This window comes from Theropithecus gelada, chromosome 15 (assembly GCF_003255815.1).
Source record: "Theropithecus gelada isolate Dixy chromosome 15, Tgel_1.0, whole genome shotgun sequence".
Classification (NCBI taxonomy): domain Eukaryota; kingdom Metazoa; phylum Chordata; class Mammalia; order Primates; family Cercopithecidae; genus Theropithecus; species Theropithecus gelada.
The window spans coordinates 4842716-4866051 of NC_037683.1; the positions used below are offsets into that span (position 1 = coordinate 4842716).

Below are 23336 nucleotides of genomic sequence, written 5' to 3' on the forward strand. Positions count from 1 at the left end.
TTTTCCAGATATCTGAGGAGCTTAGAAACAGGACAGCAGGAATATGTGGAGGGCATGCCCGGGAGGGTGGGGTTCGAGGGAAAACAAGAGAGGGATGGAGAAGCAGGCTTGGGGCAGAGGGGCCGGTGAGCCGTGGTCGACCACTTTGGAGGTTCCCTGGGATGATGTTAGGCGGCCGCAGTGGGAGCAGGGCCTGTCCTCACAACAAAGTGGCCACGGCAGGTTCAGGAGTTTAAGGACGTGGCCCAAGCTGTGGGAGGTGGGTCCCCTGTCTGGCACCCAGAGGCCTAGCAGGCCTAGCAAACTTATGTGTATAGTGTGGTTCACCTGACTGATAGGGCTGGCCGGCCACGGCCTTGAGAGAGGCCCACCAATACCAGCTTCCCTGGTATCCTGCGGTTCTTCTCTGTTGCCAGCCCAGGACCCAGAACATCCTAGGAGCCTCCTGGGCACACCCTGCCAGAGTTCTCACACCCAACTGGGACGGGGCCACCAAGGGACCATGTGGCCAGCTGGGAGGTGGCTGGCAGGCCAGGAAGAGGAGCAGGACTCAGAAGGCAGCCCCAGGGGAAGAGTGAGGGGGCCTCGGCAACCCCAAGGGCCATCCCTCTCCCCGAGCTTCCTTCCTGGCCCAGGATAGAAGCCAGCTGTCCCTGAGGCCCCCCAGGGCTGGACATACGGGAAGAGCCTCCCCCGCCTTCCCTGGCTAGTCCCAGGTCCATGCACGACCACTGGCTGGCCAGGTCACTTCGGGCCACTTGTCCCTGACAGGCCTGGTTTCCTGGTCTGTTGCACAAGGTCAAGGTCCTTTTTTAGCCCCAGACATCTTACAGGCACACTCAAGAGACAAGTGAGACAAAAGCAGAGGTGGGGGCTCCTGCCTCCCCTCTTCTCCTCAGCAGCCCTGAGGCCCCTTCTGGGCACCAGGACTCCTGGAGGCGTCACCTGAAAGCTGGTCAACTGGAAGAACCCCAGTCCCCGGCAGCCCCTCGGGGGCTCTGCTCGCACGCGGCCATGACCTCCAGAGATGCCCCATATCAGGGACATCTGCTGGGGACAGGAGGATGTCACCCAGCCAGTGAACTCTTTCTCCCATGTCACCCACAGTGACCAGGGATGGGCAGCCACTGGTGTCACAGCCGGGGAATCAGGAAACCCAGGACCTTGGATCCCGACACTGAGAAGGGCCCTGTCTTAGAGGCTCAGCGTGCAGGCTCAGCATAGGAAGCAGCAGCTCTTCCGATAGCACGGCAACGGCGGCGTCACGTGGGAGTGCCTGGAGCCAGACTCCTTGGGTTCAAATCCTGACTCTGTCTCTCTCCAGCTGGGTGACTTTGGGTGAGGGCAGACACTTCTCTGTGCCTCCGCTTCCTCACCTGTGAAGTGGGGGTGAGAAGGCACTCCCTATGCTGGACTCCCGTGAGGTTGAAATGAGTCCATACGGGAGAAGGGCCTGGGATGGTGGTGGAGAAGGGAAGGGCTCTGCACGTGCTTTGCTCTGAGCTCAACAGGTAGCCCAGGGCCTGTGTCTACTCTGCTGTCATACTCCATCCTGCCAATGCCACATCAGGTAACACTGTCACGCCCAGACAGAGAAGGAAGCTGAGGCCAAGGCTTGGACCCCGCCTGTCTGAGGCCAGAGTGGACTTTCTCAGCCTGGTCCATCTCAGCCTGGCCAACTTTCTCAGATGGTCTCTTGAGTGTGCCTGTGAGATGTCTGGGGCTAGGATGGGGTGCCTGCCATTGGTCCAGGATGGGATGCATCTGGGTCCCAGGAGAGCCCAGAGCAGCAGGACGTGCTCAGCCTGCCCACCAGGACCAGCAGCGGGACACTCCCCAATAGCCTCCACTGCTGTTCCTGTAGCCCAGAGCCTTGTGAGCCCTGACTCAGCTTCTCCTTTCCCTGCAAGGGGCAAGAGAGCCAAACCCAGGGATGTAGTGCCCAGGAGGGGCAAGTTTCCATGTAGAGAGGCAAGCTGGGGCAGACAACAGGCTGGGACCAACAGAGATGTAGGGCCTGCAAAGAGGGCAGGAGCAGCCTTTGGTTCACTGAGAGGTGCAGGTCTGGGCTGGCCTGCTCTCTGTCCTCCCAGCACACACACAGGGCTCCGATTCCCCTCTGGGAGTGCTCCCTGCCAACATCAACCCTGCCGTGGCTCAGCCCACAGGTGGTGAATGGACAACCCTGGGTGGTACCTCTATACCCCCAATCAGAGCCTGCCCTGAGGAGGTGACTGCAGTCCCCGGGGTAACCAGCTGGTGCCAGACCACAGAACTTTGTTTCTCCTCCTCCTCTTCCTCCCCCTGAGGAGGCGTTTTCTGTTAGGCCAATGCTGAAAGCTCGAGTTGGGGGAGCTCAGGCCTGTGACTAGCAGAGATTGCTTAGGCCATTCCTGGTCTGAGACTCTAGGAGAAAGAGGCTCCTCTGTCTCCAGATCTGGAGCAGATAGGGACCTGAGCAGCCCTGGTGTGGCCTTGGGCTGGAGTCGGGCAGAGCCCTGCTGTCTGGGAGACAGCTCTGGGAGGAACCACAGCAAAGGTGAAAGGCTTCCCAGCAAGCCTGCAGAAGAGTCTCCTGTCCACAAGGGCTCCCCGACAGTATCCCCACCAGCTGCAACCCTGCCACAAGTCCTGTCCCCAAGGGCAGGCTGGGTCCCAGGAGCTGAATGTTCAGGTCCCCAGAAGAAACTGTGTGCTGGGGCTGCTGCTGACCCAGGTGTGGCTGTGCCCTCTCAGTCATACTCAGTGAGTGGCATTTGCCAGGCACCATCCCACAGCCCTGCAGAGGGGAGCAGGTAACAGATGTGCAGTTTGGGCAAGCCCAGGTTCGAGCCCCAACCCCTTTCCCAGCTCCTGGGTCTCTGTAAATGGAAGATGGGTCTCCCCGCTTCAGAGGGTGAGGAGTCCCTGGTTCACACAACAGACATTAGCCCTTGCCAGAGGCCGGGCTGGCAGCTGAGCTGTTCACATCTGTGCATTCTTCAGCCCCTGCAGCAACCCTGAAAGGCAGGCATCCCTCAAGCTCCATTCTGCGGACGAGGACACTGAGGCTCCCAGGGCCAAGGGCACACAGAGGTCCTAGAGCTAGGATGGGCCGAGCCCCCCACCTGGCTCACTTGGCAGGTGTTCAGAAGCTGGGGGTGGTGTGCTGCTCATCTTCAGCCTGCAGCTGAGGACGATGTTGGATTGCTCATCGCAGCCCTGGCCAAAGAGGCACACGCAGAGCCATGTCCTGCGCGGGGGAGGACCCTGAGTGGCAGTCCAGGCAGGCATGGGGACCCCGAGGAGCAGGCAGAAGGCAGCAAAGCCTGTGCTCCTCCCAACAATTGTGGGGGAGCCTCTGTGGGCCCCACGGAGAGCCCAGGCACAAGGATTGCTGTGCGCTGGGGTGACCTAGTGCTGTAGGTCAGGTGTTCAAAATGTAGAGGACGCAAATGCAGCTGCCAGCCAGTCCTCCTGGGCCGGGCAGACAGACAGCTGTTGGGAGGCGGGAGCTGCCTGACATTCCAGGCATTTCAGGGCCTCTATAAAGCAGGGGCGCTCCTGCGGCTGTGGGGGCTAGGGAAGGGGAGTGCGGGGCGGCCCCACTCACCAGCGTGGCACAGGACCAGCCCGTTGGAGCCCACTGGGGCCTGCCATCTGCTGGGCACAGGAGGGCTGCTGCTGCTCCCTGGGCCTCAGTCTCCTCCTCTGTAAAATGGGGAGAACAGAGGCCTCCACCCCACCTCCCGGCTGCTGGAAGGGCCCAACGAGAAAGGTATGAAGAGTCCTTGGTACATGGCCAGCGCCAACCAACCGTCTGTCCATGGACATGATTGGTTTTCAAGACACATTCAGTGCCATGGGGGTTCTGAGCACAGAGAGCCCACACCCCTCTGGGGGGTCAGGAGAAGCTGAGGCTACACAGGGAACCAGGGGAGGATCTCCTGGCAGAAGGCCATGCAGAGGCCCAGAGCCTGGAGGGCATGTGGCTGTGGGGATCTGGTTTGGCTGAAGTCTGGAGCAGGTGAAGCGTGGGGTGGATGCCAGGGACTCCTGAATGGTGGGCTGGCAGGCAGGGGCCATGGGAGGTTTCGGGGTGGGAAGGACCAGGGATGCCAGCTCACGTCTGTGCTAGCTCAGAGCCTGTCCAGGTCAAGCAGCTCCTGGCCTGGCCCAATCCTGCGCCCCCCACCCTGTGTCTCCTGGGGCGGCGACACCCCCCACAGCAGCCGGTCTGGCTTTTCCACTCTGCCTTCCCCTCTCCCAGCTCCCCAGGCCAATCGCTTCCCCTGCTCCAGGGAGAGCCGAGGGTCATTTCAGTCCTGTTCAGAGCTGGACGCCTTCCCCAGAGCCAGCTGGTCTGCGTCCAGGCGGCCAGGGCTCGGACGGGAGCCACACACAGCCCGCCCCCCCTTCACCTCCGTTCTGCACTCCACCACCTCCCTCAGAGGGCAGCTCACGTTCCAGCCTTTCTGCAGGGGCTCCTCGGGCTGCCCCAGGCCCAGCCACCTGTCTCCCCCCTTTGGGACTGTCCCTCCCGGCCCCCACTCTCCTTAATCGCTGCAACACATGTGTGGCTCCGCTTCCCTCTCCACCTCCTCCCCCTTTGCTTTTTCCCTTCCCCAAGCTTACAGCCCTGGCCCTGGAGTTTACAGCTGCAAAAAAACACACACACACACTCATGCACAAAACCAACTGTGGAATGTTTTCCTGCTTTCGAGCGGGGTTTATGGCTCCAGAGAGCTCTCTCCTCCACCGCCTCTCATAGCACCTGACATCGAATTGTATTTCCTCAGCACTCTTCTCCACTCTTACTGAAAGCTGGGCTAGGGGCTGGGGACTAGGGCCCAGTACGAGCCGGAGCAGAGGGGCCGAGAGGTGAGGATCAAGGAGGATCAGGGCCCCCGCCGTGATAGGCCCACAGGGGATCGTGCGCCTCCTACCAGAGCCGCACACACAGCAGGTCTGGTTTTCCCATTTGGAGAGGGAACTGGGCTCCTCAGAGGCCAGACTGAAGTGTGCGGCAGCCCCGCCTCCTTGGACTTTCATTCATTCTTTTAACAAAGTCATTCATTCAGCCAGTGTGTGCTGAACACCACCATGTGCCAGGCTTGGGCGTCGGGGGCGGGGCAGGGAGCCAGCCAGCCAGAACCCCGGGCCCTGGATCCTGCAGTCCAAGGGGGCCACAGTCCAGACAACCCAACACCAACATCTCGGCTGAGGTGGCTGGTGCTAGGTCAGGAACGACGTGGCATACAGGGCACCGCATGGAGCCCCTCAGCTTTCCCTGGGGGCGGTGGGGGGCGGGTGCTGTTCGTCACAGAAGCCTTCCCCACAGACTGGCTGTCTAGGCTGCAGGCAGAGGGAGCAAGGCATTAACCAGAACAGGCGGGGCAGGAAGTGCCTCCCTGCAGGGGAGGTGGGAGGCTGGGAGGAGAGGAGGCAGCGTCTGAGAGTGTGCATGGGGGCTGGGGGGATGGGTCTGGGCCGTAGATGGCCTGGTGCTCTCTGTGAGCACTTGGACTTCACCCTTCGGGCTGTGGGGGCCTCAGAAGAGTCTTAAGCAGGAGAATGAGACATATCAAGTCAGACGTTTCATTGCAAACAGCAGAAATGGGCTCCAGCCAACTTAAGACAAGAGAGATTTCTGGAAAGGTCTGTGGGAGCTCCCACATGGAGGGAAAGGTGGAACAGCCGAGCCTCACAAGGCAGGACTGGCCCAGCAGCCTCTCTTGGAGTGGCCAGTGCTGAGACAGTCCTCGGTCTTGCTGTCCTCAGATTCTAATTTCCAGGAGAACAAAGGTGCGGGAATACTACACTGGATGCCACTCACCAGCAACCAAAGGGACTGGCCACCAGTAGGACAGGGACAAATCGCATAGACATTACATTGTGAGCAAAAGAAGCCAGCTCCAAAAGAGTCCATGGTCTATTTGTAACAGGCAGTCAGGTATGGGGGCAGAAATCACATCAGTGGCTGCCTCGGCAGGGGGCTCACTGGAAAGGGCTCAGGAGAATATCCTGGGTGGGGAGGATGGACACTGTGGTGGTTACAAAGGTGCATTTTCATCAAACTATACATGTAAAATCTGTGCATTTTGTCCTATGTGAATTACATCACAGTGAAAAAAGAGAATGGAAGTAAAAGCTGTTCTTTTGCGAACAACAAATCAATTAATCAATCCAGGGAAAGAGAGTCTGCCTGGGTAGCTCAGACCACACACACCCATCATTCCTTGGCCAGGGGATAGGGGGCACCCTGCCAGACAGCTCCCCCAAGACCTCTTACAACGAGGGAAGGTAATTTCCAGAAGGCCAGCCAAAGAGCTGTTGTCAATGGAAGACGGAAAAAACACCAAGAGGGCAAGCACCGGCCTGGTGCTTGGAACACTGAAAGAGATGGTCCTCGGTTGTTTACTTATAATGTGAAACAGTGTAACCAAGTAGAAAAGAATGTTAGTTTCATTAGTCTAGCCACCACGGAAACCTGTGTGGGGCAAGAGCTGATGAGTAAGAAGTATATGTGGGCTGGTAAGGTGGGAAATTTATCTACAAGGTCCGTTTAATGATTCGAATTGGCGAAATCTTGGGTTCTCTCACCTCAGGCCACCCATGGACATGTGACCCAAGCAGCAGCATCCACCAGGCTTCTCATTCTGGGGGGAGAACCAGGATGGAAAATGTCTGGAAGGCAGGGATTGTCCTATTGGGGACTTTTCCCCAAGGTTGTTGCCTCAGATAAAAGAAATATAGTCTCCTTGAATCCTTGAATTAACTCCTCTGGCCTCAGGAAGGAAGGAAGGAAGAACGAACGAACGAAAGAAGGAAGGAAGGAAGGAAGGAGAGAGAGAAAGAAAGAGAAGGTCAAATGCAGTGGCTCACACCTGCAATCCCAACATTTTGAGAGGCCAAGGTGGGCGGATCACCTGAGGTCAGGAGTTTGAGACCAGCCTGGCCAACGCGGTGAAACCCCGTCTCTACTAAAAATACAAAAATTAGCTGGGTGTGGTGGCGGGCACTTGTCATCCCAGCTACTCCAGAGGCTGAGGCAGGAGAATGGCATGAACCCGGGAGGCGGAGGTTGCAGTGAGCCGAGATCACACCACTGCACTCCAACCTGGGCCACAGGGCGAGACTCCGTCTCAAAAAAAGAAAAGAGAAAATCAGAGACAAGTGCTGGTCACGTGGCGCGTCAGCTGTCAGCCCTCCCCATGTGTTGCTTGACATGTGCACGCACATCCCCGCCTCCGTCCAGGGCATTTAAACCCTCTCGTGGGCGCTCCCCGCAGCTGCCATCAGAGCCCTGCCCAAAGGGAGCTGGCCTTCCCCCTTCGTGCTCCTGTGCTGGGGACCCAGGGCGCCAGCACCCACCCCGCCCCAGCCAGTGCTTCCCTCCAGGCCTATGGGGACGCTGGTGGCCAAGCTACTCCTGCCCACCCTCAGCAGCCTGGCCTTCCTCCCCACTGTCAGCATCGCGGCCAAGAGGCGGTTCCACATGGAGGCCATGGTCTACCTCTTCACCCTGTTCTTCGTGGCGGTGAGTCTGGGGGCCGGGAGGAAGACCCGCACGTGCCCCATCTTGGAGATAGAGGAGAGGCTGTCTGTCCACAGCGTTCTTGTATTGAGTGATGGGCAGAAGTGATTTGAAAATGAAAGAGCAAGCCCAGGTGGGGTCTGGAGACTGAAGAGAGAGGACTGGGGGAGTCCCTTCCCCTCTCTGGACCTCAGTTTTCCCATCTGTGCCAGGAAGTTGCTCTGGGATCACTGCCTGTGTGAGACCAAGCCCGGGGTGGAGCAGGGCCATTGAGTTGAGAGTAAGCCCTTCCAGGGTGCCCCTTTTCTCAGCTGCTAATCAATGCCCCCACGGCTGCCCATGGGCCACCTCCGCCCCCTACCTCTCTTCCAGCTCTACCCACAGGCCACGATGGAGCAGAGGTGGATGGAGAAAGCCAGGCCTGGGAAAGGGTCTGTGGGGTTTAGGGAGTATGAAGGCTGGGGTGAGTGAGTCTGATTTCCAGAATCCTGGAGCTTCCCTGGCTCAGGAGGGCCTGCTGGTCTCTCCCTCTTCTGGGGCCTACTTCTCTCTCTGTGGGTCCGTCTTTCTCTTTCTATTTATATGTCTGGCTGGCTGACTGTCTCCGCTGTCTCTCTCTCTCTCTCTCTCTCTCTCTCTGGCTCTCTCCTGCTCTCTGTTTCCTGGTACCTGTCATTGGGTGATTTTATCCGTCTTTCAGTGGAGCACCTGGAACCCCATCTGTCTTTGTTTCTGAGGTCCCTGTTTCTGGGACCCCTGTGTCCCCTGTCTTCTCTCTCTGGGTCTCTTTCACTCTGTGTTTCTCGTATTGGTTTTCTATGTCTAGTTTTCTCTGTTTCTCTTTTTTTCCTTTCTCTGTCTGTGTGGTTCTCTTTTGATTTGTGGAACTCGATTCCCATGGAATTCACTCTCTCTCAAGCTCTTGATCCCACCCTCACTGGTTGTAGTCCCTTGACTCTCTGTGTGTCTCTCTGGTGTCTATCCACCTCTCCAACTTCTCTCTATGTATATCTCTCCATCTATCTCTATATCTACCCATTCATCTACCTGTGAGCTATTCATCTATTACCATCTCTCCATTCAGCCATCATTTATGTGTCTCGGTACCCCCTGCCTTCCTGCCTCTGGGTCTTTCTGATTCCGCTAACATGCCCTCACTGCTGGACTCCTACAAGTGGTGCCCCACCTCTTGCTCTCCCGAAACCTTCGTTGCTCACCTTCCATCAGACCCCTCCTTCAATGACAGCCCAATCCCCAGCACAACACCTGCTCCGGGGAGGCAAGCATCCCACTAGCCTCCTTCTTGGGGCAGTGCTGGGCCCAACCTGTGAAAACTCCACCTCCTCTCCCCAGACAGCCTCCTTCTGCAGCAGCAGGGCCTCTATAGGCAAGAATGCCAAGTGCATGTGAGTGCACACAGGCAGTCCTGAGCGAGTGAGGCCCGTGAGCTCACACATGTGTTTGCAAGTGTGTATTCACATGTTATGCCTGCATCCTGAATTAGTCAAGTCCAATTTTGCCTGCAATGGCAGAAGTTGAGTGTGTGCGCGTGGGCTGGGAGCAAGGCATCCCCTCCAGTGTGTGCCGCTCCTAAGGGTGACAGTGGCCTGGGGCAGGCTGGGTCCGTTGTTGAACCAGATGCCCTGGAGCTTCTGACTCCACCTCGAGATCCAGCGCCCAGGGTAGGGGACTGGGCGGGGCTCTGTGCACAGCATCTGATTCACCTCCCCCGCAAGCCCAGGATCTTGATTCCCGTTTGGCAGATGAAGAAACCGAATCCCAGAGAGGCAGAGTCACTTGTGCCACTGTGAGATCAAACTCTTCAGAGCTCCCGACTCACCCAAATGCCACTGCATTCGCTCCTCTGGGACTCCAGCCTGGGCTAGGGCTAGGAAGCCTCTTGGACAGATGAGAGACCGAGGCCCAGAGCAGAGCCAGGATTTCTCTGCAGGTCCCAGGGCCTTAGCACAGGGAGAAAAGCTGGAGTCTTATTCTCAAGACTCCTGTTAGACCTAGCCCAGCAAACCACAAGCACCCACCAGGCCACCCCTCCCTGCCTGGGCCTCGGCTGGCCCCACAGCTGCCTCTGCACTGGTCTCAAGGGCCCCACCCTACCCCATCCAGAGTGGCAGGGGCAGCTGTCTCTCGTGACAAATGTCCTCCGGCCTCAAAGCCACACTCAGTCCCTCTCAAAGCTCTGCCGTCCGCATGGCGTCCCTTTCCTTCCCATCAGGCCCCTCCCATGACAATCTCCATGTCTGTGCCAGACGCCTTGCTGTGGGTGCAAACCCCACGGAGACAGTGTGCTCATCCCCATACAACAGAGGAGGCTCCCCCTGCCAGCTACTCACTTGAGCTCCCACTGGGAGCATCTGTGAAGTCAGACTGAGCTCCGACCCACCGGGCCCCCAGCCACACCCACCCCGCCAGTGCCCCAGCTGGGCCAGGTCTGCCCCTGCACTGCAGGATGGCAGGGTGCCAAGCACTGCTGTGTTTCACCTCTTTGGGAAGTCAGTGCTGCTCTGAAGTTCACTTTCCCCACCTGTCAAACAGAGCTAAGTTCCCACCATCGGGAGGAGCCAAGGACCTAGTGGCAGAGGCTCTCCTTCAGACTGGGTGAGCCAGCTCTCCTTCAGACTGCTCAGAGCCTGGCCTCCCCATCCCTGAACACACGCAGCAAACACTCTATGCTGGGAGCCGTCCATGCAGCTGGGACCAGACAGAGCCATTCCTGCTCCTGACAGGGCAAGGGAATCTCACAGTGAATGCCTTAATCACACCTGACGATCTGTGCTCCAGGGAGGTGCACAGACAGCAGGTGATGGGGCTGGGGTCGGGGATGGGAGGGAGCCAGGAGAAGAGGAGAACAGCCTAGGGCCGGAGTCCTCCTCACTCCTGTCTCCCACAGAAGTGTAAGCACCTTGATCAGGCCCCTCCTGAAGCTTCCCTGTCCCCAAGGTAAACAGTCATGTCCACTGCTGGTCACTCTCCTCTAGCCGCGTCTTTGCCAGTCTCACTTCAAGAAAGGTGCGCCACACACAGCTCAGCATAGTCTTCTGGATGAACCTGACAAGAACAGAGAGAAGCAGGACTGCCTCCTCCCTTGTTTTAGATGCTGGATCTCTATTAATGCCTCCTAGGTGCACCTTCCCTTTAGGCCATGTACAATTGCCATTGGTAAGAGCACTCCACTTTGACCCCGACTTGCCCGCTCCCCAGATCACCCAGGGCCCCCGCTCCGTCTGTGGTGTCCCTGTCGCCTCCAGACACGGGCTGCTTTCCAGCACGCCTGCTCCTCCTGCTGAGCTGGGCTGACCAAGAGTCCCCCGTGCTGGTTCCCAGGCTTGTTTGTGCCAGTTGAACCTGTCAAAATAATTATGTCATGTAATTAAATATTACCTAAAATGATGAAATGCGAATGCAAAAGGAGAGAGAGTTGTTTTCCATAGAAAAGTAGTTGACTGCTTGGAAAACACTCCCTTATAAGCGTTTTGCTTTAAAAATTGCCATGAAAGTGGGTGTTGGGGAGGCGACTACGAGAGTGTAGGGCAGGGATGGACGAGCCTCGGGGGCTGTGTTCAGCTTCTGCGAGGGGGTCTCCGAGATCTTCATCCACATTAGGACAACAGAAACCAGGAGCTGCAGCCTGGCTTTCAACGTGGGCCCTGCCAGCCGCAGCAGCGCCACGGGGAATCTGTTCAAAATGCACGTTTTTCTGTTCAACCCAGCCCTCCCGAATCAGCAACTCTCAGGCAGGGCTCAGAACCTGTGTCTAAATCAGGCCTCAGGTGTTCCGATGCCCACTCGAGCCTGCAAACGCTGCTGCAGTGTAGACCAGTCATCAGAGGGGTAATGTGTGCAAGAAAAGGTCCCAGGAGCCCCCGAAGAGCAAAGGAGCCCCCAGAGAGGCTCTGGCCTCACATCCAAAGATTGGCGAATGAACTCGCTGCTTTGTGCTTCTAGGAAACGCAGATGCTGAAGGTCCAGGGAGAGCCATGTAGGGTTCCCCCGGAGACCGCCCCACCTAAGCGGGCTTCACCTGAGTGATCACTCAGTCTCCACCCAGTCCTGCCAGTGCAGATGAGCGAATTCTGCTGAGGTGACATTCAGTGAACCCTTGGCACACCCCAGCCCCTGAACACCTCACTGGCATGAGCCAATTAATCCCCACAGCACCCTCTGCGGGAGTGCTCGGCAGTACCCCCATTTTTCAGATGGGGAGACTGAGGCACATAGTCATTAAGTGACACCCCGAAGTGACTTCTCGCAGCCAGCACGTGGTCTGGCGCTCTGGGGGCCGTGGCTCGGGGACCAGCCCCGGCCTCTTTGTGCTGTGACCGCCTGTGGGTTTTCCGGCAGCTCCACCATGCCTGCAACGGACCCGGCTTGTCTGTGCTGTGCTTCATGCGACACGACATCCTGGAATACTTCAGCGTCTATGGAACAGCCCTGAGCATGTGGGTCTCGCTGATGGGTGAGTGGCCACCCCCTGCAGCCAAGCCTTGCGGACGAGGACCGGCTCCCCAGTGTCCACACGCCCACCCTCAAACCAGCCACGTCCCAGCCCTCCAGCCCCACTCACTCCCATCCCCAGAAACCTCTTCCCTTGTCGGGGTTTCACGGTTGTGACTATGAAAAAGAATATACACCTCTTAAATGCCTTGATGCCGATTTTTCATATCCATTTGAAATGACTCATTTAGTAAAAGCTTGTTGTGACACATTTCAGCAGCAGAGGCAGACAAAGGAAAAACTGAAAGTGTTCCCTCCTGTCGCTCCGTCCCTGGGAGGACCGCTGTTCACTGCTCAGGGAATTGGCTTCCTAGACTTTCATACAGACATCCGCACATGCGGGTGATATCCAGCCTGGGAGGCAGGACCGTTCATAAGCCCCCTGTCCCACCATGTTTTTTTTCCACTTACTGTTGTCTGTGGCAAGGTCCCCATGACCTGAAGGCTCCCTGCCATCCAGCCAGGCCTGGGAGGGGCTTCGCTGCTTCCCGTGAATCTTAGTGTCTTTGTCCTGCGATCCTATGGGATAGATTCGATCCCATTCACTTTGCATAGTGATTATGGATTTTTAGTCACAGAGTCTCACTCTGCCACTCGGGCTGGAGTGCAGTGGCATGAACACAGCTCCCTGCAGCCTCGAACTCACAGCTTCAAGCCATCCCCCCACCTCAGCCTCACAAGTAGTTGGGATGACACGCATGCACCACGACACCCACCGAATTTTTTGTGGAGATGGGGTTCCCGCTATGTTGCCCAGGCTGGTCTCGAACTCCTGGTCTCAGACGATCCTCCCGTCTCAGCCTCCCAAAGCACTACTGAGATTGTAGACCTGAACCACCACAACTAGCTGTGGTCTATTTATTAAAACAAGGTGCTGGGAGCACCATCCAAGCTGCTGTGTCCATGGGGGAAGCAGCAGGCTGCCTGTCCTCTCAAATTGGCTGGAATTCAGACCTCCTCAATGACCAGGCTGGGCCTCAGGGTCTCGCTGGCTGAGGGAATGCCAAGAGAGGGTACCTACAGTTTGCCTCCTGGGGGCTGCGGGGTGGGGGGCAGCCAGGAGGAGCGAGAGGGACCACTCACCTCCCCCAGTGTCTCCCTGGCCCCTCCAGCACTGGCCGACTTCGATGAGCCCAAGAGGTCAACATTTGTGATGTTCGGCGTCCTGACCATTGCTGTGAGGATCTACCACGACCGCTGGGGCTACGGGGTATACTCAGGCCCCATCGGCACAGCCATCCTCATCATTGCGGCAAAGTGGGTGCGTACTGTGTGAGCCTCCATGAACGGGGACCCAGGAGGCCCGTCACCTCTCCCCTGTCTGACTCCTCCTGCCTTGGATCTTCGTTTACCTCCTGCCTCACAGGCAAATGGGTAGATGCAGGAATTCAGTGAAAACACATAGAAAATGGCCATCAGGTGCTCCGGCTGTGCAGTGGGTGACTCTTGTCTGTACTCACCAGCTCCAGACTGAGCCCCAGTTACCCAACCTCTCACCTCCATGCCCGTACCTGTAAAGCAGGTGTTGTCATTACAGCCCCCTGCCTGTCTCATGGGGTGGTTCAGGCACCTGAAGTTCTGGCATGCAGCCTGGCTTCCAATGTGCTCCACACATAGGAGCTATTTATTATCACTCTCATCATCACTCTTACTACAGCTGCTTTAGAGATGCGACATTAACTTGGAAAATGGCCTGGGGTAATCTGGGAAGACTTCCTGGAGGGGGTGAGCCTTGACTTGGCTCTAGCCAGGAGGGAGAGTGTGGTATGACAGTGAGGAAGCCTGGGCCAGAGCTTCTAGCACAGACAGCCTCTTGCAGAGCAGCGAGGCTCTGGCACCCATGAGGCCCTCACACAGTCCTCAGTGCTCCCTGCTCCCTCCGTCCTATCAAGGCCCTCCTGGCTCAGGACCAAACCCCACTCAAACTCGCCCAAGCTAAAGAGGGATCCTAGGGCAGAATAGACCCAGGGCATCTCCTGGGACCCCAGAACAGGAGGGAGCTCACCTTTGCAGGGGTCTCGCAGACCTGGGGGGCCAGCAGGCTTCAGCCTGAGCCTGCCCTCTAGGCCTGCAGCAACCGAGGCACTACCTGAACATCCGTCTGCTACATTTCACCTCTTTGGATGCCACCTGAAGTCTCAGGGTCCCAGCTTCAAGTGCTATGAGAGGACCTGGCCTGGTCCACCCCAGCCACACTGCCAGCCCCAGTCAGGACCACAGGGTACCCAGCAAGCCAGAGAGCAGCTGTCAGTGCAGGAGGGCCCACGGCTGTGAGGAGAGCAATCGAGTTCTGGCAGGCAGCTTGCAAAACGTGTCCCAATCCTCCCCACAGCCAAGGAGCACAGAACTGATTTGCCATTTGGCCTATGAAGAAACTAAGGCATGGAGGCCTCAGCAACTTAACAGAACATTATGGTAGGGCAGTGGCTGGGCCAGGACCTGACTTTTTTTTTTTTTTTTTTTTGAGACGGAGTTTCTGTCTTGTCACCCAGGCTGGAGTGCAATGGAGCCAACTCCGCCTCCCAGGTTCAAGTGATTATCAGCCTCCTGAGTAGCTGGGATTACAGGCGCCCGCCATCATGCCCAGCTAAGTTTTATATTTTTAATAGAGATGAGGTTTCACCATGTTGACCCAGCTGGTCCTGAACTCCTGACCTCAGGTGATCTGCCTGCCTTGGCCTCCCAAAGTGCTGGAATTACAGGTGTGAGCCACCGTGCCTGGCTGGACTTGACTTTTTGAGCAGGAGACAGAGGATCTGCTTTCTGTCTCCAACTTGAGGAAGCAGAGCTAACCCTGGGCTGACCCAGAAGGCCCCTGGGAGTTGCCTGGCAGGGAGAGAGGGAGCGCTGGGCATCAGTGGCCTGGACCAAGGTGGGTGGCGGCAAGGAGCGTGCTGGGGCCCTGGGCCCTGGCCACCCACCTCTCCCTTCCTTCTGCCCCCGAAGGTTGCTCCTCCCGCTGGTCTTGGCCAGGTCTGAACTGGGCTGCATTGTGATTGGCCAGAAGAGAATTCACTGGTGGGTTTCCCACCAAGAGCCACGAGACTGCCAAGGCCCTCAGACTGCAGATCCGGCCACAGGAGCCCAAGATGGGCCACCCACCTCCCCGCATCTGGGACTCAAATTGTTGTTTTCTAGACCATTTATTGTGGAGTTTATTTTAGATTTTCAAGGGCAATTGTTTCCTGGAATGAGGGTGGATTTTTCTCCCTGAGCCTCGTCCCCTCTTGGGAGGGGTAGAGCAATGACAGTCCTGGAGAAAGAGGGAGGGAGGGTTGGGTGATGGCGCCCTTTCAATAGTGCCAGGCCCGCTGCGTGACCTGGGGCAGGCACCTCCCTTCTCCCTGGTGTTACCACTGCAGGACCGGCCCGAGGTGGGCTGGCAGCCGTGGTCACTGCAGCCAGGGTCACACGGTCCAGCTGTCTTCACGCTACTGCGCGACTGCAGGTGCCCAATTCCTTGTTGGCAGTGGAATTCCAGAAAACGGAAAGCCAGGCATCAATTCATCATTCACTGGGTGGCGAAACCTGACCTGACCCAGCATAAGGCTCTTCGTGCTCTTTGCATAGGCCACTCAGCAATGGGTGCAGTTAGGGGGTGCTGCCCCCACCCCCAGGCGCTTGTGCCACACGCTGTGTGTCTGACAGTTTATCCCACTGAAATCTAAAGCCTCCTGAGTGTACCCCATGGGCCTGGCCCCACTCTGAGGCCGCCAACACCCAACCCTCCCTCCTTCCTCCTCCACAAGGCTGTCGTTCCCCAGCCCCTCCCAAGAGGGGACCAGGCTCAGGGAGAAAAATCCGCCCTCATTCCAGGAAAAAACTGCCCTTGCAAATCCCAAATAGACTCCACGTGAAGTGGCCTAGAAAACACAAGGCGGGTCCCAGGGATGTGGCCCCACCCTTCCCGCATCTTCCTCGGAATGCAAACCCCTCTCTAAGCGGAAACGGCCACGTGAGCCTTCCTAAGCACTGGGACCTGAGAAGCGGTGCTGGCCAAGTGTGTCTAATGAGGACTGAGATAGGTCCTTTAACTAGGAAAGCAAACGATGCTTGTCCGTGGCTCAGGGACCACCACAAGTGCCACTCCCATGGGCCACACTGGGCTGGCAGGTCCAGTACCTTCCTTGGTAAGCAATTATGGAGTCTAGTCCCTCTGGGGCTCCCCTCCGGCAGAGAGGAGACATGCAAGGGTGGCGTTGTCACATCCCAAAGAGGCGGGAGGGCAGCGGGGTCCTCACGGGGCACATGGCCCGGAGGCTCCCTTCCCAGCCATCCAGTGTGGGGTCTCTGGTGGGTCCCACCGTGAAGGGCCCTGTCCAGCAGAAGCCATCTGAGGCTGGGTGCGGCAGGAGGCTCCTGAGCCTCCTCTCCTGCCGGGAGAGGGCTGGGGTGAGCCTGTGCAGGGCCGGCTCTCGGGCTGGTTTGGGAAGGGGCGTTCCCGAGTGCTGTGACCTGAAAGCTTTGCTGTGGCCTCCTGTCCCCGCAGCTGCAGAAGATGAAGGAGAAGAAGGGCCTGTACCCAGACAAGAGCGTCTACACCCAGCAGATAGGCCCCGGCCTCTGCTTCGGGGCGCTGGCCCTGATGCTACGCTTCTTCTTTGAGGTACCAAGCCCAGCGGGGAGGTGTCCTGTGCCCCAGAGCCCACTTGGCGTGGCTCTGCTCAGCTGGGAAACCAGGGCTGTGCCCACGTTGGGGGGACTCTGACAGCCCCAGGCCGAAGTCAGGCATTAGTCCCTGCTCACTAACCCCTCCCAGAGCTATGTTGGGGGCACTGCCGTCCCCGGCACCGCCAGCACCATGGCCTGTGTGGACCTGGAGGCCACACAGAGACCAAAGCTGGCCGCCTACAGAAAGCTGGCATCTCAGATGGCAGCACAGCCTGAGAGAGGCCTGGGGCAGGTGCCCAATGCCTAGGGCAGGTGTCCGACACCTGGAGGAGGGAGGGAGGGAGGGGAGGAGACAGGGAAGGAAGGAGGGAGAAAGTGGAGAAGGGAGGGAGGAGCAGGGGAAGAGGGATAAGGAGAGAAAAGAGGGGAGATGGAGGAAGGGAGGGAGGGTAGGAAGGAGAGAAGGATGGAGGAAGAGAAGGACAGCAGAGAGAAGGGATGGGGAGGAAGGAAGGAGTGCAGCCTGGAGAATGGTACAGGCCTTCACTGCTCTGGGGTTAGGTGGAGAGAAAGGCCACCGTGAGCGCGACCGTGGGGGAGGATTCCTGCAGGTGTCCCAGTGCCCAGGAAGAGGCGCGGGCCTTGAGGGGCTCGGCTGGGTCTTGCAGAGGGAGGAGCCTTGGGGAGGGGCTGAGGCCCCAGACTGATCGCCTGCCCCCCGCAGGACTGGGACTACACCTATGTCCACAGCTTCTACCACTGTGCCCTGGCCATGTCCTTTGTTCTGCTGCTGCCCAAGGTCAACAAGAAGGCTGGAGCCCCGGGGGCCCCGGCCAAGCTGGACTGCTCCACCCTGTGCTGTGCTTGTGTCTGATGCTGCGCCCAGCCCGGCTCTGAGCCCCTGCCCTCCCCAGCTCACGCTTGGCCAGAGTCCCAGACAGTTTCTCCTCCTGCAGCTCCTGCTGTCCTTCCCTGCCCCAGAGCATCCAGGAGAAACATCTCTTGCATACCCTGAGAGGCCCCCGGGGGTCTGTGAAGGGCCCATCACACTGCACTAAATGCTTCTTAAGAACCCGCTTCTTCCGTTGTGACGGGGTGCACAGCAGCAGGACCAAGCTGGACAGATAAGAATGTTCTCCTCCCAGGTCTTTTTTTTTTTTTTTTTTTTTTTTTTTTTTTTTTTTTTTTGAGACGGAGTCTCGCTCTGTCCCCCAGGCTGGAGTGCAGTGGCCAGATCTCAGCTCACTGCAAGCTCCGCCTCCCGGGTTCCCGCCATTCTCCTGCCTCAGCCTCCCAAGTAGCTGGGACCACAGGCGCCGCCACCTCGCCCGGCTAATTTTTTGTGTTTTTAGTAGAGACGGGGTTTCGCCGTGTTAGCCAGGATGGTCTCGATCTCCTGACCTTGTGATCCGCCCGTCTCGGCCTCCCAAAGTGCTGGGATTACAGGCTTGAGCCACCGCGCCCGGCCTCCTCCCAGGTCTTGTCACGACCCATTGGCGTGTCTGGTGGAGCCCTAGGTCTGGCGTCAGCCCACCCCACTGCTGGCCAGCGGCCCAGGAGTCCCAGCTGGGTGCCAGCCATGACGGGGGGGCTCCCATGTCTTCAGTTTTCTCCTGGGAACTGCTATCACCATCTCTGTCCTGTGTCCTCAGGCTCCGAGCAACCCCATTTAGGAAGCTGGGGCCAGCGGGGCCAGCTGGATCCCTGGCCCAGGCCAGTCTGGCCCCACCCCTTCTGCTGGATCCCTGAATCAAGCCGTTTTCATAATTATAACCAATAAGAAGTGCCTCAATGTATCAACCTCACTGCGTCCCAGACACTTTATATACATCCTAACCCTTAAAACAAGACTCAGCCAAGCGTCATCCTACCCCCACCAAAAGCTTGTTCAGGGCCCGGAACGGGGGCTGCCTCTCTAGAGTGGGTGGTGTGGGAGGTGTGAGCACCGCTTCTGGTCCTCAGCACCCACATGCTGGCTTTTAGCCCTGCACGCCGTCCCCAGCGTGGAAAGGTGATGGGTTTGGGTGCGGTGCCCGTGAGCAGAAGCTGCAGGGCCCAAATGCTGGGCTCCCTCGGCTGGGCCTCCCTGCTGTGCGGTGGGCGGTCCTGTCTGTGAAGGACTGCGGGGGTGGTGGCAGCAGGTCCCAGACATCACCTCACAACCTGCGTCCCCCGGCACCCAGCGATTCCAGGCCCATCTGTCAGGCAGGAAGTTACCTACACCTGTCTGGGGCCTGTTTGTGTTTCCAGACGGTGCCACCGGCTTGGGAGTGGTTGCCCAGGTCCACTGCCCATGGAAAGAGGGCGGTGATTTGTCCCAGAGTCACCCCCTGCTCGCCTCCAGGGCTGGGAGAGAGCTGGCTCAACTCCTGGGCTGGGGACAGGGCCACCCTCTAGGCTCCTCCCCCATACGGTTGCTCTGACTCCCTGGCCTGGTGACCCCATCTGCTGCCCTGCCTGACAGCCTGGCATCCCCCAAGTCTCAGGGGTCCCTGGCCTGCCCCTTCCTCACCCGGCGTCCCTCCTGGCCTCGAAGGGCAGGCACAGAGGACAGCCAAGCTCAGCCCTTTCCTGGCCCTGGACTCTTTGAATACAGGGCAGCCCACGGCTGGTGCTCTCTCCCCAGCCCTCAGGGTATGAGCAAGCTGAGGCTCCGGCATCCAGGGCTCCAAGCCCATCCACCCAACAGGGGGGCAGGGACATGTCCTGTGTGTCCCCATTATAGGGCCAAAGACACCCAACTTCTGTGCCCTGACCTGGGGTTGGGGGGCAGTCATGGCGCTGCCTCTGTGGGCTTCCAGTCCGCCTGAGGACACCACACATACACACACGCACGTGCACACATGTACACACTCCATACACCACAGATATGCACGTGCACACATGTACACACTCCATAAACCAGACATACACACACATGCACACATGTACACACTCCATACACCACACACTCATGTGCACACATGTACACACTCCATACACCACACACACCACAGATACACACACATGCACACATGTACACACTCCATACACCACAGACCACACATACATGCGCATGCACACATATACAGACTCCATAAACCACACATACACACCACACACACACGAGCACACATGTACACACTCCATACACCACACACACCACACATACACACCACACATACACGCACATGCACACAGGTACACGCTCCATAAACCACACATACACACATGCACGTGCACACATGTACACACTCCATACACCACACACACCACATATACACACACCTGCACACATGTACACACTCCATACACCACACACACCACACATACACGCACATGCACACATGTACACACTCCATACACCACACACACCACACATACACACGTGCACACATGTACACACTGTATACACCACACATACACGTGTACACATGTACACACTCCATACACCACACACACACACAAACACCTGCACACACGTACACACTACATACACCACACACATACACACACGTGCACACATGTACACACTCCATACACCACACATACATACACACGCACATGCACATACGTACACACTCCATACACCACACACATACATGCACCTGCACACACGTACATACTCCATACACCACACACATACACACACGTGCACACATGTACACACTCCATACACCACACACACACACGCACCTGCACACATGTACACACTCCATACACCACACACAACACACATACACACACGCACGTGCACACACGTACACACTCCATACACCACACATACACATGCACGTGCACACATGTACACACTCCATACACCCACACACGCTGCATACACAGAGAAAAGACAGGGCGTCCTTGAGCCGGTGTCTTCCCCTCTGGCCCCGTGTGGAGACCACATGAGCCTCACACCAGGTATTGTAGGGGACAGGCTCTGGGGGCCCCGCAGCTGGAGAGCCCTGGACATCCCTGCAGAAGCAGGCACCTGCACGGTGGCCACCCCACCTCCCTCCCCGCCACAGCTAGCAGCCAGCACCCCCCCTTCCCGCCCCGCAGCAGCAGCACATGGAAAGTTGGAGGCGGCAGGCCACTCCGAGCAGGGCGGCGGCGAGGGCCCTGCCAAGCACGAAGGGTCACACTGGCAGGCTCCTCGCTGCAGCGATTTACGAAGGCCGTCCGGAGCCTGGCCAAGTCTGTAAGTCACGGACAATTAGGAGGCGCGCTCCAGCCCTCAGTCCCTGCCCACCGCTGCAGGCTCCCGGGCTCCAGGCCCAGCCTCGCCCCTCCCGACAGGGGCAGCCCCCTCCTCTACACAGGCAACCCCTCGGGGGCCCCAGGCCACAGTCCTGAGCCCAATTTGCTAATAAGGACACCGAGGGCCAGGGATGTCAGACAGCTTGGGATGGTGGCTGCTGGGTGGGAGACGGTGCCAGGATCTTGCCAGTCCCCCCAGCTGTGTCTCCCTCCCGTGGCCTCGGGCACCATGGCCTACTTTGACATCTTGGGGGCTTTGACCAGGGAGCCAGGTAGGGAGTACCCAGGAGGGGGCCACCCTGCTCCCTTGACACCAAGAATGGTCACCCCAATGCTGCAAGATGACAAGAAAGAAACATCGTGGCCTGCCGATACAAACACCTCTGAATCCCTGTGTCTACCAGCCCCAAGGGTGTCGTGTCCCTGGAATCTGAGAAAGGGCCTCCAAGGCCGCCCCAGCCAGAACTCCCTCTCCCCGGCCCTGATCGGGAGACCCGGAGACTGTGAGTCCAGTGCTTGGAAAAGTAGTTCTAGATGTCACTAGGAGTCCCCAGATAGCACTGGCCAAGAGGACTTGCTTTAGTGGTGGGGAAGCTCTGGGCTGCCTGACACGCCTAGTGCCTGGGCATTTGCAAAGTGGTTGGTACAACCAAGAACCTGAATCTTTAAATGTTAGCTCATTTTTATTTTATTTATTTTTTTTGAGACGGAGTCTCGCTCTGTCGCCCAGGCTGGAGTGCAGTGGCGGGATCTCGGCTCACGGCAAGCTCCGCCTCCCGGGTTCATGCCATTCTCCTGCCTCAGCCTCCCGAGTAGCTGGGACTACAGGCGCCCGCCACTTCGCCTGGCTAGTTTTTTGTATTTTTTTTTTAGTGGAGACGGGGTTTCACCGTGTTAGCCAGGATGGTCTCGATCTCCTGACCTTGTGATCCGCCTGTCTCGGCCTCCCAAAGTGCTGGGATTACAAGCTTGAGCCACCGCGCCGGGTCAGCTCATTTTAAATAGTTTAAATTTAAATAGTCACATGGATCTGGCCAGGCACGGTGGCTCACGCCTGTAATCCCCGAACTTTGGGAGGCCGAGGTGGGCAGATCACGAGGTCAGGAGATCAAGACCATCCTGGCTAACACGGTGAAACCCCGTCTCTACTAAAAATAAAAAAAAATAAAAAAATAAAAAAGTCACATGGGTGGCATTGCAGATGAAATCCAGGACGCCCAGTTGCGTTTCAATTCCAGATCTATAGCAGATGCTCACATAGCATAAACCCGGTGAGCTACTGGAGAGAGACTTGCATGAGACACACCTACACCAAAAAATGATTCATCACGTATCTGAAATCGAGTTTAACCCAGAGTTTTTTGTTTGATCAGGCAGCCCTGTCCATGTGGCTGGTGGTTACTTCACAGGACGGTGCATCTGCTGGAAACAAAAGGGATGGGACAGCTCTGAGGACTCTTGGTGACTGAATGGCCATGTGCTTCCCTGGCTGGATCATTTCCCACTCTGGGGGGATGGGTGGGCACACACCCGGCAACAGCCTCCCTGAACCTAGGAGCAGAAGCAGTCTGGGCCTCACCCATCACAGTGCCAGGGTCAGCCACACCCCAGCCCCATGCCCTGGCCCCGGCCTGCCCACGCCTGTGCCCCCTCCTGGCACACATAGCAAGAGCCCAGCTCAGGGGAGAGTGCGGCACACCTCGGGCAGCACCAACGCGGAGACCGATTCTAAACACTTAACAGCAACATAAACAGAACAGGCACCTTCACCTCCCCGCAGCTGGTGTGAGGCTGGCACGGCACGGGGCAGTGCTTGGGCCCCCCGCCAGGCCGTCCTCTGTTTGCACAAGCGGAGGCGTTTTTTTGTCTGAGGGCAGTCTACGTGCTGTGGCCTTTGTCGTGTCTGCTACTGAAATTTCCTGTCTCTGTTATTCTCTTCTCCAGTAAGACGATCTGAAACCCAAAACTTTTATTGCCCCTTTTAAAAAGGCTTTACAGCTCCCCATCTACTTCATAGACTGTCCTGCTGTCGGGGCTGGGATTGTAGTTAGGGCAAGCACACACTGGACTCCGGGAAAGGAATTCACCCTGGTCTCAGCCGCAGGGGCTTGGCTGGGAGGACATGGAGGAGGAGGAGGAGGGGGGCAAGGGATGTTTCTGCAGAGTCGGCAGGAAGCCCCGGGGTGTAAATCTCCTTTGCCGGTGAGCTGGTTACCAAAGCTAGCAGCCTAAGGTGGTGAGAGGCAGCAGAGTGCGTGCAGCCCTGGGGCCCCCTGCCAGGCCACCTCTCCATGTCTAGATGACCTTGGGGCTATTTCTGCCGAGCTCTGCATCCGGATTCCCCACCTGTGAATGGGAACAGCAGCCTCAGCCCCGCCACCCTGCCGACCATGCAGGTCCCTTTGAGTAAATTAAGTCAGTGGCTGGCTGGCTGGAAAGGTGTCAAGGGAGTTTAAAGGGC

The 23336-nt window shown here is 57.8% G+C and overlaps 1 protein-coding gene across 1 annotated transcript; it reads left to right on the top strand.

Annotated features, from left to right (window-relative positions):
• The first annotated feature begins 7288 nt into the window (after window positions 1-7288).
• On the top strand, window positions 7289-18444 carry MYMK (myomaker, myoblast fusion factor). Its single transcript, XM_025360451.1, has 6 exons — window positions 7289-7519; window positions 11876-11990; window positions 13141-13289; window positions 16518-16634; window positions 17364-17784; window positions 18117-18444. Exons 1-5 carry the CDS (start codon window positions 7385-7387, stop codon window positions 17511-17513), a joined length of 666 nt encoding a protein of 221 aa, XP_025216236.1. The 5' UTR covers window positions 7289-7384; the 3' UTR covers window positions 17514-17784; window positions 18117-18444.
• The last annotated feature ends 4892 nt before the right edge of the window (window positions 18445-23336 follow it).